General features: G+C 41.4%; 1 protein-coding gene across 2 annotated transcripts in view; it reads right to left on the bottom strand.

Moving 5' to 3' along the window:
- LOC135220619 (putative RNA-binding protein Luc7-like 1) overlaps window positions 1-20,069 on the bottom strand; it is a 73,311-nt gene that overhangs the window by 38,694 nt on the left and 14,548 nt on the right. For both annotated transcript variants that reach the window (XM_064257931.1, XM_064257930.1), the window contains exons 2-3: window positions 4,268-4,362; window positions 3,904-4,002 (exon numbers count right to left, since the gene is read on the bottom strand). In XM_064257931.1, the coding sequence (XP_064114001.1) occupies window positions 3,904-4,002; window positions 4,268-4,362 (194 nt within the window). The remainder of the gene's footprint in view (window positions 1-3,903; window positions 4,003-4,267; window positions 4,363-20,069) is intronic.

Below are 20,069 nucleotides of genomic sequence, written 5' to 3'. Positions count from 1 at the left end.
TTTAAAGTGCACATGATTTTGAAGGCAAACTTTCTATATATACATCTGAAAACTGGTTGGCAAATCTGCTAATTTCTGTTACAATGCACTCTATGCTTCAGCCTATGTTAGAAGCTTCTGAGCTGCTATCCTGAGTCTTCTAGTCATTGAGTAGTGATAGTATCTCTTCAGTCATTATTTTTCTTTCGCTCTGGAACATTCATTGTGGGGGATAAATGGGACTAAAACAAAGATATCAATTTCTTGCTAATGAATACCCTAAGTGTACCAGGAAATGAGAGGTACAGTCAACCCCAACCTATTTGCTGTTCAAGATTTGCAGCTTCACCTATTCACACATTTTTCTGTGGAACTTGCCGTGGAATTATTGCCAAAAATTCAGTGATTCATGGATTTTCATCAAGGGGGGGAGGAGGTTGGTGTCTTATTATCATAGAAAATCTCTGTTGAGTAGCAGACTGTCTACAGTGCGCAGTCCATTGGCAGTGCAAGAACATCTCCATCTATGGTGCTCATTCCCTTGACAGTGTATAAGTTGACAGTAGGGTACTTAGTATGTATCTGCATAGAGCATCTTATCATAGGACATCCTCTGGGGTTATCCTATCATCTCCTCTGTCTACTTATGGACGACCCATGTTAGACCTCTTTGCAACACAGTTCAACAGAAAGCTAGAGGTCTACTGTTCGATGCATCTACTCATATGACACCTCCTCTGTTGAAAACGTGCATTTCCATTGGCAGCGCGAGGACATCTCTGTTTTTGGTGCAAATTCCACTGACAATGCACAAGTTAACAGTAGGGTACTTAGCACGTACCTGCAATAAGTATCTTATCGTAGGACATCACCTGGGGTTACCCTATCATCTCCTCTGTCTACTTGGGGACCTATATTAGACCTTTTCATTACACGGTTCAACAGAAAACTAGAGGTCTATTGTTTAGTAGTCTCAGATCTGTTCGCTGGGGCAGAGTATAACCCTCATCATACTTGGGACAACCTGGAAGTTTATGCCTTCCCTCCATTCTGCCTGATCCATCATGTCCTGAACAGAGTGATGGGTTCCAAACATCTCAGGATGACCCTAGTAGCTCCTTTGTAGCCCCAAGTAGTGGTTCCCAGAACTTCTGTCTCTTTGCTCAGCAATGCCAAGAGATTCCCCTTTGGCACAACCTTCTCTGCCCATCATATGTTCAACCAATCAGTAGGGTCCTTATCTCTTCACACTTGGAGACTGTCCAGTATCTCTGTGAGCGAGAGATCTTTCTCGCAGAGCAGCAACTCACATGTCCATATACCTCAGGAGATCTTCGTCAGCCATGCACAAAGGCAAATGGATCATCTGCTGTGATTGGTATTGTCAACAGGTTTTCTCTCCATGCGGAACTTCTGTTCGGCAGATAGTAGTGAACTGCCTGATCTTTCTCAGAACTACCAAACTTCTGAGTCTGCTGTTAAAGACTACCTTAGGATTAGTGCTTCGTCTGAGACCGACGTCCTCTCCCGTCTCATACCACATGCCTGCTTTTCCGCTAAGTCTAGAAGGCGGAAGAGCAAACGAGGTCTTTCCTTGAGCCTTCCTTCTCTCCATCCAGTCGTGGACTTTACGAAATGCCCTCTTAGTCGAAAGGGACTTCTTCATCCTCACAAACCCAGAGACCTTGTTAATCTTGGAAGATGAAAGTTGAGAGGGGGGAGAGCGAGGAGCTTCAGGATGAAAAGTGTCCCCGAACGCAGACTGAAGAAGGCAGTTCAAGACCTGATAGTCTGATGAGACAGGAACCAGCGGTTGCTCCCCATCATCAGCCTCTTCTGAAGCGCCGCTCACCTCACCTTCCGACACAGGTGAAGTAGGAGGAAGCAAAGTTGATACAAGACCTTCAGGTCTAAGTTTCAAAGCGGAGCGTTGCTGCGAAGTAGAAGGCACAGCAGACTCCTGAGCAGGTAAAGTAGAAGCCGGAACACGGTGCACCTTTTGAAGTCGTGAAGAATCTTGAAGAGAGTCCTCAAAAACGCGTGGGCGTCAACGAGCGTCCACCCGAGCGTCAGTTGGAGCGCGCCTGGCGTCCACTGGCGCACACCTGGCTTCTACTGGCGCACGATTGGCGTCCGCTGGTGTGCACTTGGCGTCCACTGCCAAGCGCTTGGCGTCCACTGGCTCACTCCTGGCTGTCACTGGCGCTCGCCTGGCGTCCGACCGAGCGTCAAGATCATGAACTTGCACCGAAGCGTCCAAACAAGCGTCACGCTCTCGACAGGTGTCAAGCTTACAAGCAGGTAACACCGCTTCAAGCAAAGAGCGCGAAACAACATCTTCACGTCCTCTAGAGAGCCGCTGGGGAGCCGCACGAACTCTAGAAGGCGACGAAAAAGGAGAGAGAGACGAGCGAGGAGAGGAGAGGGAGACTGTCTAGATCTCTTTACTGGCAGCCTGTCATCCTTCCTACGGCGACATGGTTGCATCTCTCTTAGAAATCACATCAGCAAGCTGCTGCTGCAACGAGCGAAGAATCTTCTCGGTAGGAGAAGACTCCCTCTCAGGAGAGGGGCTGATCCTGTGAGAAGGCAAGGGGCGAGGGGACGCCTTCTTCCTTCTCACAGGAACTGCTGCTGCACGCACTCTGGAGCGACTGGGGCGCTCGAAAGAGTCATCATCCGATGACGCCTTACTCCTCTTCTGCGGCGGGAAGGCCGCGAAGACACTGTCAGGCGAAGATCGTCGATCGGGAGAAAATCCTGGACGTGAAGCGTCCCATTCACGAACACTCCTTTTCAATGGGCGTGAAACTGACTGAGAGCTCCACCCCTTACGCGGGGAGGAAGCCTCGGAAGAAGAAAAGCACTCCTTGAGGAGGCGTGCACGGTCACGCTCCTTAGCAGTCTGGGTAGCGTCAACAGAAATTACCGAAGGCACGTCAGATCAGTGGGGGTTCCCCGTAACCCTCCTACGGCTTTCGACATGCCCTCTCCATGAAACCTGGGAGTCCAGCAGAGGTCCAGGCCTAGAGGCGAAATGGGGCCGATCTGATGCACCCTCCACAACACAAGGGGCACTATCACTGCACTTTGCACCTTCACTTTTGCCTTCTAAGGCGAGCACTTTCGATTCTAGATTGCGAATCGACTAATATTAAAGCAAGGGCATTACCCTCCACAGACACTGTTTCAGGGCCCGAAGGCGACACTACAGGGTTAGGAGTAGCAACTACAATAGGAGGGTTAGTAGGAGAAACATGAATTTCCTGACGTTTACCTGAAATGCTCCTGGAGGAAGACCTCCTCAACCTATCACGCTCAAGCTTTCGAAGATAGGTTTCATACGCCTTCCACTCAGAATCTGAAAGACATGCACACTCCTTGCAGCGATTCTCATACATACAATCATGCCCCCTACAACTCTTACACAATGTATGCGGGTCTACCGATGCTTTCAGTAGCCTACCTCTACATTCACTTCTAGTACAAAACCTGGCGCTAGCCGAACTAGACCCAGACATCTTAGTTTTAAGAGAAATCAAGCCAAAATCCAATAAATTACACAAATAATGTGCCTAGCCACCGATCCAAAGTCAAGATACCAAAAAATCAATAAGGATACTTAAGTAGCCAAAGTTTCCTAAATCCCAGACGGAGGTGCTGAAAACAGTTGTTTACAGCACCGGCGACAGAAAAAATATGAATAGAAAATGGGAATGGTTCCTGATACCCGCCTCCCAGCGGCGGGAATGGGTACTAACCACCTGACTCCCACTACGTGTGTCGTAAGTTTTTTAAATTCTGTCGGACATTGGAAAATACAGCTATATATATATCTGACAGGTAAGTTTCATGAACAAAATTCAATGTTTTTCTTAAAGTATACTTTTAGGCACTCAAAAAAATTACGAAAACTTCACTTACATCAATATCATAGAAGTAGTCCTTGGTCAATGAAGCCTGTTCATAGTCAGCTCGAAGGGCCAAGTCATGAATTTTGTAGCACTCCCCTAAATCCATCCGCTGGAAATTCATAGTCGAGATTAAAATCTTAAAAATAAGATCTTTCATATCTTCAACAGGAAAGAAATCTTTTCTGCTGGTCTAATGACCATAACTTACTCATGAGTTAGAGATGTTCTTATTTGAATTTAAATGACAGCTAAATAAATTAATCAACCATCATAAAATATACAATATATTGCAACAGTGTTAAAAACTCACATGTACAGGGGAATGCTGAAGAACTAGACATGAGAAGTACAGGAACAAGATCCTAAATTCTTACCGTTGAGGAGAGAATTTCATGGGGACAGCAGGAAAGGAGAAAGCTTTTACACACCCTTGGATCGGTGAACTTCACCCGGAACCTGGTATCGTCACCTATGGAAAAACCATCAACAATGGATCATCTCTTGTGCTTTTCCAAATGCAGCCTGAATCTTAATGCTTTTATTCATACTGTCAAAGTTGAAAAAAAAAAACTACTATCAAACATTACAATATGTACATGAACAATGATTACACAATGTATCTAAATGATGCTGCATTCAAAATAATAAAAAGATTTCTGGCTGCACATGGAGTAACAATACTTCAATCTATTCTAAAACTTAACACAAGTGACATATGACCTTGTAATTTGCTACTTTTAACCACTGACTGGAGATATAACCATAACCAAAATTCCTATTTGAGATGCACAAAATTCCAATAATTAGCCATGAAGTTAAAATTTGGCCAAATATAGAATTAGCTTTCCCCTGACATAAAAGAACTTATCATAATTGCAGCTGTCAAAAGCACTGCCATTTTTGTTCATGAAAACCTGTCGCTCAGGACACAAGTATACTTTTATTATGGCACTATAAATTCACAAGCATGACTAGCAAAAAATGCTGTGTAAAATTTAGAAATGAAGAAATGTTGAATATAATTTGTCTATAACGTTTGTATAACTTCTACAACTCCAGACCATTGGTAAGTAAAACTGTAGCAACAAAAGCAAAGTGAAGCAACCTAAACCTAATTAACTTTTCAGTGGGTAATGTAATACTGCTAAATTTAAAGTGCTCTAGCATTGACTTGCGAGATTATGGCGTAATTGTAATATCTTTCTTTCATTGCTTGCCTTGAATTTATTTAAAATAATAAAATGTTGGTTTTGCTGTAATCATGAAACTGCTACCTGCACGTTATTGTAGTACAATGTTCAAAACTAAAAAAAGTCAAAATTATATGATGTTTGCTGGAAAATTTGGCAAATTACAACACTACAACCTCTAAAGATTATTGTAATTTACAATTTAAAAAAAAAACAACATTTTACTCTACATAATATTCAGCTAAATTCTAATAGATATTAGTAATGGGATAGAGGCAATTCAAGTATTATGAAGGAAACTTATTTATGATAGTCTTGCTTCATATAATAGCTATTGTTGACAATGGATGAATTATAATACAAGTCTACACATCAATTCATTCTAATGTAGGGTATGCAATATTCTCTCCATGGAGAAATTAATGCTGGATGTAAAGGAAATTACTGATAATACAACTGGAATTTAAAATCATGGGTGAAGTTCTCATAGCATTATCATACCTTACTGTCCACCATTAATGTCAGATACCCTGAGCATATAATTTCTGAAGACAAGACAAAGCTGAATGTGAACTTTCCAAATACTTTAGGGAAGAATGCATATACGTACTAAGCTTTTAAAATCTAAGATTAATATAATGTTGTCACAAAACTTTAAATCACAAATTGCTCTACCACACCAAAAATGAATAAGGGGAAGATACAGCAGTCCTAACAAACCTGGCTTTCATGCACACACCTCATCACTAAATAATCCTGGCACAGGTGACTGTTAAATCAATGCTTTCACCTCTTGATGAGTATGAGTCTTATAAAAGAAAACAAATGGTTCATTTACCTAATTATCAAAGGGTCTATATCTTGTAGCTAAACCCCACTTACTTCCAATTTTCCTTTTGTTTAAAGGGACTGGAATGTTTGTGCACCTCCAAGAAAAAAATTATGCAGAAATACTCAGCTTACAAAGCACATTGAACAAAGCAATGTACTTTCAACACAAGTTTTGTCTTGACATTTAGTTTCAGATCATAAATAATTTACACACAGATTTCAAAAAAAGGCACTAACAAGGTCATGGTCACTATAAATCTAGTCAATACCTCAGCTTAGACTAATATGTGAGGGTGTAACCTGGAGTGCAATACATGATCCCAGCCTCTCTCAAAACAACCAGATCAATCAAAATCACTTTCTCACATCCATACACAACACTGTTAATGACATAATTAAACACACATGCACTCATCCCCACATCAGGTTACACCATATCCTATGACATTAGTAGTGACTCTTATAATATATGAAAAAATAAAATAAATGCTAAAGATGGACATTATGTATCTAAAACTCACAACCAGCACCCCAAGCCGAAATGTAGATACCTTCTCTGCCGCTCGATTATTCCTGCAAAGTATGCCCATTATTGGACATGGGTTAGAAGAAGATAAATCCAAAAATATCTGCATTGGATACTGTACCATCTTCTTACAAGTTTCAGATTATAAATACTGTAGCTATAACTAATTTCTTGTGATTATAGACTGGCACACAAAAAATTGACCAATCTTGTGTATAATAAGCCTAAAGTTAAAATACAAATGAATTACCAGACTTGCTAAATTGCAGAAAAAGGCATAAATCAATTTTATCAATTTTATATAAAACAGTAGACATTTGGCGAAAAATAGACAACAGGTTATACACACGTGGTCGCAGTGATTTCCACCATGTCAAGATAAAGCTTTGTGTCGCTCTTTGCTCCACCCTAGAAGAAATTGGGATTAACTCATCAATATCAGTAATAAGCACCAAATGTTTTGTGCAACAAAGCTACACCCAAAAACAAAACTTAATTCTGTCAAACCCTAAAACTCGTCACAACACTGGTACTTAGACAACAGAAAAATATCAGCAACTTTAACCTAGATGTAGGCTAATGACATTGCATGACCAACATTCTACCTGGAATGTAATGCCCTGCAATACCAAAACAAATTAAGAAATACATGCTTTCTTTGGAAAATCAATGACCACCAAGTTTGCAACATCAACATAAAGTCCATTTTTAAAAATAAAGCTAATGAAAACGATTGTGACTAGGGATGAAAAGGAAACTACTTAGCATAATTCAAATAATTCTTTCCCTACCAACTTCCACTTTTCCAAAAATTAATTAACCTATGAAAAATGGGTAGGTTAAAAACTAAGTAGAAATTTACACACATAATTTTTGTTAAAAAGCATATATATGGACAAGACTGCAATATGGGTGAAAGGCTTCAGGAAAAAACAAGCAATCTGTAGAAACCAAAAGCATTCAAGAACTTCTGACAACCTGAAGTTGCAACAGAATTATAAAGCTACCAGGATCAGCTTATAAATGGCAGCTCTTGTACTGTGTTCAATAAGGACCTAATGACCCAAATCATATTGTCCCAGATATATTCAATTACTATAAGGTAAACCCTCAAAGGTCCACTTAAATAATTGGCTCAGTAAAACTGACTATATTTTCAAATATTTGGACTTCAAAGGTGTAGGCACATTCTGGTAATTTTATAAAGAAATAAAATATATTAAGATAAATGAGGCAGACAAGGAAAAAGTAACATAAGAGGGCAAATTCTAAATGGACAATGCAATACAAATTTGTTACTATTTTTACGGTTGGAAAGTTTAAAATATTAATGCTAAAACATAATAAATATCAATTAAAACACTTGAGTAAAAATAATTAGTTGATACATAACTAAAAACGAATGTCTATTTATGGTAAAATACCACAGTGCCTGTTCAATGAAAACGTGCGATAGTGAGGAGCACAGATCTTTTCCATTATATACACACACACACACACACACACACATATATATATATATATATATATCTATATATATATATATATATATATATATATATATATATATATCTATATACAGGCGGTCCCCGGGTTACGACGGGGGTTCCGTTCTTAAGACGCGTCGTAACCCGAAAATCGTCGTAAGCCGGAACGACGTTCTTGAAAACATGTCCACAGGGAAATTTCACTACTAATTTGCAATTTTTCTTAGGTCTTATCTCTAAAATTATCACTAATTTACTTTTTTCATGTGCAACACTGTGTATTCACAAATTACTGTATATTTTCATTAAAATACAAGAGAGAGAGAGAGAGAGAGAGAGAGAGAGAAAAAAAAATAACTTCCTTACGGTTTCAATAGATTGAAATGAGTCTGTAGGCAACTTTTTTCCCCCCTCCCATACATATATTTCTCCAGAGAGAGAAAGAGAGGACTGTGCAATTATGTTTGTCTGTCTATCAATTCTTTTGCTGAGAGCGAGAGAGATAAAAGGAAGAAATAGAAACACCAAATGTATGACAAGTAGCTTTGAGAGAGAGAGAGAGAGAGAGAGGAGGACATGACGAGAGCGAGAGATGAGAGAGAGAGAGAGAGAGAGAGTTGTCCTCACAGTATTTAAAAGAGAGAAATGGAATGATTATTGTATTTAAAATACTCAGATATGAATTTTGTACTTACAGTTAATAAGTATTATTATTGGAAAATATTAATGATAAACTTCTTACATACATGTCCATGAAAATGATCTCATCTCAGTAAGAGAGAGAGAGAGAGAGAGAGAGAGAGAGAGAGAGAGAGAGGAGAGAGAGAGAGAGAGAGAGAGAGAGAGAGAGAGAGAGAGAATTACATAAAAATGTTATTGTTATTATACAATTAAGTTTGTTCATACTTACCTGGCAGATATATATATAGCTGTATTTTCTGACGTCCGACAGAAATTTCAAAACTCGCGGCACACACAGTGGGCGGCCAGGTGGTAGTACCCATTCCCGCCGCTGGGAGGCGGATATCAGGAACCATTCCCATTTTCTATTCATATTAATTAATGCTGTCTCCTGAGGGGAGGAGGGTGGGCACTTAATTATATATATCTGCCAGGTAAGTATGAACAAACTTAATTGTATAATAACAATAACATTTTGTCATGCCACTTACCTGACAGATATATATATAGCTGAATCCCACCTTCGGATGGTGAGAAGAGACAGAATAGGATTTTTGTGGGGAAACTTAAATTAAGTAGATGATATACATCTTGGTTCCTTACCTGTTGCAAAGTAGACTATGTGATTACTGTCACGTAAGGCTGCTTTTGCTTAATCACAGAGTTGCCAGCCAGGTGGAGACCTGTAGTGCTGGTGCGCTCTGGATGATCTGTCAACGCGGGTGCGAGACCTCAGCGTGACAAGATCATCGAGGCCATACAAATGAGGGCAACGAAGCAACTGACCACCACCTGACCAACTATACACAAAAACCCCCTTAACACTAAACTAATGATGGGAGATCCTTCACATAAGACTCACCCACAACTAAAAAAAACACAACTAACCTAAACTTAAACCTAACTAAGGAATAGGGAAAGAGGCTACTTTTCCACCCCAATACTGTGTCCGCAGAAAACGTATGGCCCCAGTGCATTACAATCGTCATAGATCGTTCTCACATCCCTTAGGTAATGTGAGGCGAAGACGGAGTTGCTCCTCCAAAAGGTGCAATCAAGGATGTCCTTGATTGACATGTTCTTTTGGAAGGCAAGAGAGGTAGCGACGGCTCGTACTTGCGTGCGCTTTTACTCGGAAGAGGCTCAAATCAGTCTTCTGGAAAGATGAATGAGCCTCCCGCGGAATGGTGGTCCCTTAGAAAGAAAGCCACAGCATTCTTCGATAAAGGTAACTCTGGCCTCTTCACAGAGCACCAGAGGTTACCTGAGGGACCTCTTTACCTCTTTAGTTCTATGCACGTAGAACTTGAGAGCCCTTACCGGGCAAAGGACTCTCTCTGGTTCTTGGCCCACCAGACTTGACATACCCTTGATCTCGAAAGTCCTTCGGCCAGGGTTCGAAGGATTTTCATTCTTCGCCAAGAAAGATGGGTTCAACGAGCAGACAGCATTGTCCCCTTTGAAGCCCATTAACTTGCTAAACGCTTGAATTTCACTAACTCTCTTAGCCGTCGCAAGAGAAGTTAGGAAAAAGAGCCTTCCTTGTCAGGTTTCGAAGAGACGCTGTCTGAAGCGGTTCGAAAGTGTGCGACATAAGGAATTTCAGGACTACATCCAGATTCCATGATGGAGGTCTCATTTGAGGAACCTTCGAGGTCTCGAAAGACTTCAAAAGGTCATGAATATCCTTGTTGTCAGACAGGTCTAGGCCTCTGTGCCTAAAAACCGCTGACAACATGCTTTTGTATCCCTTGATGGTAGGGACCGCTAATTTCTGCACTTTCTGAGAAATAGCAGAAAATCAGCTATCTGGTTCACAGAGGTCGAGGAAGAGGAAACTCCCTCCTTTTTACACCATGCCCTGAAGGAAGCCCACTTCGACTGGTAAACAGCTCTTGTGGAAGCACGTCTCGCCTGTGCGATTGCTCTCGCAGCTGCTTTCGAAAAACCTCTCGCTCTGGCCAACTTTTCGATAGTCTGAACGCAGTCAGACTCAGAGCGGAGAGGTTTTGGTGAAACCTTTCGAAGTGAGGCTGTTTGAGTAGATCTCTCCTCCAGGGCAATGTCCTTGGAAAGTCTACAAGGAAAGACATGACCTCTGTGAACCATTCTCTCGCTGGCCACATCGAGCGATCAGGGTTAACCTTGTCCCTTCCGAGGCCGCACAAACTTCCTCATGACTTCCCCCAAATCTTGAATGGAATGGTGGGAAGGCATATAGGTCTAGGCCCCGTCCAATTCCAAAGCAAAGCGTCTACCGCGATTGCTTCTGGATCCAGGACCGGGAGCAGTAAAGAGGAAGTCTCTTGTTCCTTGACGTTGCGAATAAGTCGACCAGTGGACGTCCCCACAGCGTCCACAGGTCTCGACAAACGTCCTCGTGCAAGGTCCATTCCGTCGGAAGGACTTGGTCTCGACGACTGAGGAGGTCTGCCCTTACGTTTTTGCACTCCTGCAATGAATCTCGTCAGGATAGTCACCTTCTTTCTTTTTGCCCACAGCAGAATCTCTCTCGCTAGGGAGTACAACGTTCTGGAGTGTGTTCCTCCCTGGTTTTTTAAATAAGCGATGCTGTGGGTATTGTCTGAGTTTATCTGAACAATCTTGTTTTCCAAACTCTTCTCGAAGAACTGCAGGGACAGAAAGACTGCTGCCAGTTCTTTGACATTTATATGCCAGGCTACCTGTTCCCCTCTCCAGGAGCCTGACACTTCCTTCCCCCCTAGTGTTGCTCCCCATCCTGTGATGGAAGCGTCTGAAAAACAACACTAGGTCGGGGGCTCAAAAGACTTAGGGACACGCCCTCTTGAAGCTTCTGAGGGTCCAACCACCATCTTAGATGGTTCTTGATAGGAATCGATATTCTCAATACTGCATTGAGATCGTCTTTGGCCTTCCACTCGTCTGCCAAGAAGTAATTGGAATGAGGCCTGATGTGCAGTCTTCCCAAGGAAACAAACCTTTCCAGCGAGGAAATGGTCCCAGCAGACTCATCCATTCCCTCGCCGAGCAAGTCTCTTTTCCTTAGAAAGGCTGAGATCTTTTCTAAGCCTAGCCGCTGACGTTCCTGGGACGGAAACGCTCGAAAAGCCACTGAATCCATCTGAATCCCCAGATACACGATGGACTGTGTTGGGGTCAGATGCGACTTTTCGATTGTTGACCAGAAGTCCCAGGACTTCGCTAAGGCTAAAGTGAACTGCAAGTCCTTCAGACACTTCTCTCTCGACGACGATCTGATCAGCCAGTCGTCGAGGTATAGGGAAACTCTTATTCCCGAAGAGTGTAGCCACCTCGCTACATTCTTCATCACCACTGTGAAACACCATCGGAGCCGTGGTCAGTCCGAAGCACATAGCTCTGAACTGCCATACTTTGTTGTTCAAGACAAATCTTAGATACTTTCTTGAAAGAGGGTGGATCGGGATGTGGAAGTACGCGTCCTGCAAGTCTAAGGATACCATCCAGTCGCCCCGGTCTCAAAGCTCCCAGAACAGAATGAGGCGTCTCCATCGTGAATTTGATCTTTTCCACGAAAAGATTGAGCCTGCTCACATCTAGAACTGGACGCCACCTGACGACTGCTTTGGTACCAGGAAGATTCTGTTGTAAAAACCTGGAGACTGCAGGTCCGCGACTTGTTCCACCGCTCTTTTGTCGATCATCTGTTGAAGAAGATCGAACAAGACTTTCTTCTTTTCTCCTTGATAGGATGGAGAAAGGTCTCTGGGAGTCGTAGAAAGAGGAGGAAGTTCCAAAAGGGGATCTTGTACCCCTGCTCCCACGATCTTGAGGGACCAAGAGTCCGTGTCTCTCTCTCTCCACGCTCCCGCAAAATACTTTCAGTCTGGCTCCGACTGGTGTCTGAAGGACATGCTTTTCACTTGGAAGGCTTTGGCTTAAAGGAAGCTCTTCCTCGTGAAAACCCTCTCCCTCGAGGAGCTGCTCTCGAGGGGGGAGCCCACGAAAGGGCTTAACTTTCTTCGGCGGCGGACGAAACTGCAGCCGAAGAGGTTGAAGGTACGGCTGACCGTCTAGTAGACTGGGCCAAAAGGTCCTGAGTAGCCTTCTCTTGTAAGCTGTTCGTCAGGTCCTTTAACCAAAGTCTGGGGGAAGAGATGGTTTCGAAAAAGAGGCGAAAACAACAAATCCGCTTTCTGAGCTGGCGTCACCGAACGAGCTGTGAAATGCACAGCAAAGCTCTCTTTTTTAGTAAAGCTGTTCCGAAGTGAGATACGAGCTCCTCCGAACCCATCCCTGACGGCTTTGGTCCATACATGTAACACGTTGGACAGCTCCCCCAGACTAAGAGATTCTGGGCTTCTCGCTTGCATATCCAGAACTCCCAAACACCAGTCAAGGAAGTTGAAGACTTCCAGCGTCTGAGCAGACCCCTTCAATGATGGTCAGTCTCCGACGCGGTCCAAGTTACCTTGGCAGAGGGTAAAAGCGACCTCCTCTGCCAAATCCACAAGGCTGGAGAAATCTCCCTGAGCAGAAGAAGGGATACGAATTCCCACTTCATCTTTGGTTCTATACCAAATGCCCCCTTTTCCACTAAGTCTAGTAGGATGTAATGCGAAGGTCGTCTTACCTTGCTCTCTCCTTCGTATCATCCAGTCCTGGAGCTTTTTGAAAGCACGTTTTGTTGATAGAGAAGTTTTCATCTCTACAAACTCCGGGATTTTCCAGTTTTAGATGAGGGAAAACTGCGAAGGAGGAGACTTGGGAGCTGCGGGCTGAAATTTATCTTCAAACAAAGACCGCAAGAGTCGTACGAGGACCTTATAGTCCGAGATAGAAGGGGCTGTAGCAGGTTCCTCTTCAGCCGATTTCGGCAGAATTACTTAGCTCTCCTTCTTCTCTAAACGGAAGAGGAGACCGTCTGTCAGGAGAAGGCGTCCTAATGGCGGGTCTTGGCTTTATCAAAGGACCCCTATCCTTGATAGATGCAGCCTTAATATGGCTGTCTTCTTTATGACGCTTACTGCTCGTTGACGGTAGAGCGTCCTGAGGAGGACGAGCGTCCTCAGCGCCTTCCGCAGCAGTCTCACCTGCTCGAGAAGCGTCCTTACATTTCTTCGCTGGTATACGTGCCTGTGCACGTAAACTAGCGTCTGGGGGAAAGACTTCTTGATCAGAATCCCCAAAAACATCTTGAAAGGAGGTCTGAACGTCCTGGCGAGCTTCCTGCCAAGCGTCCTGTCTAGCGTCCTGGTGAGCGTCCTGTCTAGCGACCTGGCGAGCGTCCTGACGAACGTCTTGCCTAGCGTCCTGCCAAGCGTCCTGACGAACGTCCTGGCTTAGCGTCTTGCCAAGCGTCCTGACGAGCGTCTTGACAAGCGTCCTGACGAGCGTCTTGCCCAACGTCCTGCCGAACGTCCTCGTACAGAGCGTCCTCCTCAAAAGCGTCCTGACGTAACGTCCTTCTAGCGGACGAACGAGATCGGCGAATCGCCGCAGAGAAGCGATCGGCGAACGAGACGAAGAAGTCGGAGAAGGCGAAGGAGACTGCTTAGTCCTCTTGACAGGCAGTCTAAGGTCGCCTTCCTTCGCTTAGGCTCGACTGCTGCTGGGCGAGTCCTCTGAGCCATAAGCGAGGATAGCTGGTCCTGAAGGGACAAAAGAATGTTCTTCGTCGGGGAAGAATGAGCAGAGGAAGCAGGACTGATCCTGTAGAAGACGAGGGCAGGTGGGGGACGCCTCCTTCCTTCTCACAGGTACAGCTACCTGTTTCTCAGGTATACGCGCCTGTGCACGCAACCTAGCGTCCTCATCGGAGGAAATCCTACCTCTCTTCTGAGGCGGAAAGACATCATAAGCGTCTTCCGACGAAAGCGGCGAAAGAGGACGTGAAGCGTCCTCCGCAAGAAACGTCCTCTTTAACGGACGAGAGTCTCTCCGAGCGCTCCACCCCTTGCGCGGGGGGGGAGGACGCTTCGGAGGACGAGAAGCACTCTTTCAGGACGCGTGATCGTGCACGGTCCTTGGCAGCCTGGGTCTTTGCTACATGGTCTGCCGAAGGGACGCCAGATCGGTGGGAAGCCCCCGTAACCCTCTTGCGGCTTTCGACATACCTCCTCCTGGGTATTGGGAGTCTGATAGAGGTCTAGGCCTAGAGGCATTATGGGGCCGATCTGACGCCCCCTCCCCACAACACTGGGGGGCACGATCACACACTTGCACCGAGCCAGTTTCTAAGGCTTTCACTTTGCTCAATGAGTCGAAGAGACTCCAAAATCATAGAGAGAGCATTCGCTTCTCCCCACACAGAATCAGAGCCCGAAGGCAACACAGGTTTAGGGGTTGTAAACACTACAGGTGTTAGTAACAGGAGAAGTAGTCTTACCTTTGGAAGAACCACTCCTTGAGGAAGACCTCCTGATCCTATCGCGCTCCAATTTAAGGCGATAGGACTCATATACTCTCCATTCATCATCAGTCAATTTCTCACATTCATTACACCGATGATCAATCAAACAATTAAGCCCCCTACAACTCATACATACTGTGTGGGGGTCTACCGATGCTTTCGGTAGCCTCACCTTACAATCAGCCCTCACACACACTCTGAAACTCACAACACTTGATCCAGACATATCTTATAGAGAAAAGTCAATCCAAAATCAAAAAAACGGTCCACTATCGCGCATGCCATTCAACAATCCAATTCAATACCAAAAAAATCAATCAGATACTTAAAAGCGAGTCAATTTTCAAAAAAATCCTGAGCAGAGGTCTGTAAACAGATGTTTACCGACCGGCGACAGAAAAAAATATGAATAGAAAATGGGGGAATGGTTCGATATCCGCCTCCCAGCGGCGGGAAATGGGTACTACCACTGGCCCCCACTGCAGTGTGCCGCGAGTTTTGAAAATTCTGTCGGACGTCAGAAAATCCAGATATATATATATCTGTCAGGTAAGTGGCATGACAAACCATTAAATTCGTTGCCCATTGTATGGCATTAAGCTCCGAGTTGTCACTCGAGTTGAGTTAGGGAAATTGATACAGAAAAAGACAAAGGGAAGAATTTTCTTTTGAAATTAGTTATCGTATTATTACTACTTCTATTATTATTATTATTATTATTATTTGAAAATATAATAAACACATGCATCTACCATAAAAATTCTCTCATCTCAGTAAGAAAGAGGAATTATCCTTACAAGTGAAATGGAAAGGTAATTTTCATCTCTTTAAAATACGACCATTATGATTTTGTAATTAAAGTTTTATTATTATTATTATTATTAAATAACTGAAATTATCAATAAACATTTTTACATACTAGTACCATAAAAATTCTTTCATCTCGGTAAAAACGAGAGAGAGAGAGAGAGAGAGTGTGTTTATCTCTCTCTGTTCTCTCAAAAAATACTTATAACGCTTCCAGCGAAAGAGAGGGATTGAGTTACCACAATGACACATTATTATCTTGTGTGGCAAAAGAGAGAGAGAGAGACGAGAGAGAGAGAGAGAGAGAAGAGAGAAGAGAGAGAGAGAGAGACGAAGAGAGAGAGAGAGAGAGTTAACCTTAATTAAAAGTGACATGGATAGATTTGTACGTATTGTATTTCTTTAAAATACTATCACATATGAATTTTGTAATTACAGTTATTATTATTATTATTATTATTATTATTTGAAAGTATTAAAAACAAATAGTACAAGTACATAAAAAATCTCGAGTCTCAGTAAATGAGAGAGAGAGAGAGAGAGAGAGAGAGAGAGAGAGGGAGAGAGAGAGAGAGAGAGAGAGAGAGAGAGAGAGAGAGAGAGAGAGAGGGGGGAAAAATTTCAGGACCACGTCATTGCAACACTGCAGCTCTTCCCCCAACTCTTCCCCTCGGGCTGTCACAGAACTTGATATATCTGACAGTTTTTTAGTACCTGCATCCGAGGAAAAGGTTACAGAGAGACTGGGATTTCCTTCATTCTTCCATAATTTTTTAAATATAAGCTAAAATCTTACTAATTCACTATGGTATTTTCTTTATTGAATTGATATTATTGCTGTTATTAAATTAATATTAATATTTGAAAATAGTAAAATCATTTCTTATCATACAAAAAAACATACATCTTTGTAGTAGAGAGAGAGAGAGAGAGAGAGAGAGAGAGAGAGAGAGAGAGAGAGAGAGAGAGAGAGAGAGAGAGAGAATTATTATTTTTATGGAGATACCGAGTTACTGACAGCTATAATGAAACATTGTAATGTAATATTAAAACAGAAGAAGAATTCTAAAAAATACATATGTATTTGTTGGTTTCATGATCGCAGTCTGATTAATTTTATTTCTATGAAATGTATTTAGTCATGAAAATAAACATCAAAATACACTAATTAGTGATTATTTCATCAGAAAATACAGAGAGAGAGAGAGAGAGAGAGAGAGAAACTGTGCTAAAACTATAAAGGGATTCTTATCATAGTTTGTGTTTTTAAAAGCGTTTGTAAACTCGGAGCGTCGGAAGCGTCGCGTCGTAACCTCGGAACAAGCGTCGTAACCCAGGGCGGATTTTTACAATTAATATTTAAGAAAGCGTCGTAACCTCGGAACGTCGTAACCCGGGGACCGCCTGTATATATATGGAATTCCTATAAAAATGCTGAAAACACCCTTTTTTGTTAGTTAAAACTCAAGAAAAACCACTAAAAATTTTCATATTTGGTTTTTTTAATAGTTTTATCACAAAAAGTACATTTTATGATGAAATTTATAAAAAAAAACCAGGAATTTGTGGATATTTCTCATAGAAAAATACAGCAAATGCATGAATTTTCTGCGAATAATGCGGGGAAACGTTCCCGAGAGAAATCCGCGAATGTGTGAGTCCACGAATGTGGAGAACACGAATACGGGGGGTCCACTGTGTGTGAGTGTGTGTGTTTATACAGTGGTCCCCCCCGTATTCGAGGGGGATGCGTACCAGACCCCCCGTGAATAGTTAGAACCCGCGAATGTTTGGAACTCCTATAAAAACGCTAAAAACAGCCTATTTTGTTAGTTAAAACTCAAGAAAAACAACTAAAAATGTTCATAATTGGTGTTTTTAATAGTTTTATCACAAAATGTACATTTTATGATGAAATTGATAAAAAAACCCAGGAATTTGTGGATATTTCTCATAGAAAAATACCGCGAATGCGCGAATTTTCTGCGAATAATGCGGGGGAAATGTTCCCGAGAGAAATCCGCGAATGTGAGAGTCCGCGAATCCGGAGAACGCAAATATGGGGGGCTCACTGTATGTATGTATGTATGTATGTATGTATGTATGTATGTATGATGTATGTATATATATATATATATATATATATATATATATATATATATATATATATATATATATATATATACGTATATTATATATACGTATATATATATATATATATTATATTGGAGAGAAGAAGAGTTAAAATATTACTGTATGTATGTAAAAGCAATAACAATTCACATAAAAAGGGAATTTCCCAATGGATTAAATATAATGATAAAATATGAAAACAATCAAATGGAATACAAAAAAAACAGTCTTAATTGAGCCAATGTTCTGTGCACTGAGTGAGACAATCTAGTTAAACAATATTAACAAAATAGTGAATGAAAGAACAAAGCTTTTCCCAATAAAATTTAGCATAAATGATTAACAAAATCATTCGTCAATGTGGTGATACACAGCTAACTTGAGGTATAGAGAGGGCGCATTTATATTTTTGAGGAATAATGAATGAATGATTTTAAGTTACCATGCATCGTGGTATTGTTAAGGAGTGAGGAGAGTAAAATCTTTACTATAATATGTACGTAAAAGCAGTATCAATTCACATAAAAAATAAAGTGTTATTTCACAATAAATTTAACATAATGATAAAATATGAAAACAATAAATGCAATGCAGAAAAAGGAAAAGAAAAATAAGTCTTAATTGAGCCAGTGTTCAGTGTATCGAGTGAGACGGTCTAGTTGAATAATATTAACAAAATAGTGAATGAAAGAACAAAGCTTTTCACAATAAAATTTAGCACAAATGGTTAACAAAATCATTCGTAATTGCAGTGATACACAGCTAACCTGAGGTAGAGGGAGGGAGCATTTATATTTTTGAGGAATAATGAATGAGAGATTATAAGTTATTGTGCGTCGTGGCATTGTTGAGGAGTGAAGAGATAGTAAAATCTTTACTATAATAAGTACGTAAAAGCAGTACCAATTCACATGAAAAATAAAATGTTATTTCACAATAAATTTAACAATGATAAAACATGAAAACAAATGTAATACAGTAAAGAGAAAAAAAAGCTGGCTCAAGTCAGTGTTTGGTGCGCTGAGAGAGAGAGAGAGAGAGAGAGAGAGAGAGAGAGAGAGAGAGAGAGAGAGAGAGAGAGAGAGAACGGCTCTGCTACCTACTGACTAATCAGCTGATCTGGGATGATTATTCACCCATTTCTTTCACTTACACTCGATTTGCCCAAATCACTTTTATTTTTGTTGCGGTAAAATACCAATCTAGTGACAAATGCTTGTTATGATATCTTACTACTGTAAAAGTAACTCAGCTCTGTGATAAACAAACTGGCGCCGCTTTCAGCTTCTACATGCCTTTGATTGTTTGTTGAAATGGTTTCCTTGTGAAAAGTTATATCTCTTTAATTTTCTTGTATTATTGACTTATTTGTGTGCAAAATCCTCATGGTTTAAAAGTCTGCTGTTTGCCAACAGCAAGTTGATGTATTGTGGCATAATTAATCTCTTTCGTGCACTAAGATCCAAGTGTAAAAACGCTGATTGCTCTCTCTCTCTCTCTCTGACACAATCGGACACACACACAATTGATTCCTTTGATTGTTTTTGTACCTTATATGTGAATAAAATTGATTTTGTTATCAACCTTTGCACATTGCAACCAATTCAGTTTGCTCAAAGGGTTCCTGTCTCTCCTCCCTCCATCCCCCAGCCGGCCGGCACCATTTTTACCAAACAGTTCGTAAATTGTACATATAAAAAATTAAATTTAGACGATTTTACTTCATATAACGCACTGTTTCATTATCTAACACTGTTAATTTAACTTTTAAACACATTAATAATAGAAAAAATGTGAAAAGGGGGACTTTCGAGTTGGCTGGAACAAATTATTCCAATTCACTTTATTTTTTAGGGGGATATTTGTTTATATTCCCCCTTTCCACATTTTTCTATTTTGAACAAATCATACTTCGAACAGCCTTCTGGAACGGATTAAGTTCAAAGTACGATGTACAACCGTGTGTGTGTGTGTGTGTGTGTGTGTGTGTGTGTGTGTGTGTGTGTGTGTGTGTGTGTGTGTGAGATATATATATATATATATATATATATATATATATATATATAATATATATATATATATATATATATATATATATATATATATATATATAGTCTGGTCCCGAATTATCCGTGTTCGAATTGTGCA

Source organism: Macrobrachium nipponense, chromosome 2 (assembly GCF_015104395.2).
Source record: "Macrobrachium nipponense isolate FS-2020 chromosome 2, ASM1510439v2, whole genome shotgun sequence".
In the NCBI taxonomy this organism is placed as follows: domain Eukaryota; kingdom Metazoa; phylum Arthropoda; class Malacostraca; order Decapoda; family Palaemonidae; genus Macrobrachium; species Macrobrachium nipponense.
Note: the sequence above shows the minus strand (reverse complement) of the source record. Positions and strands in the feature narration are given on the sequence as shown.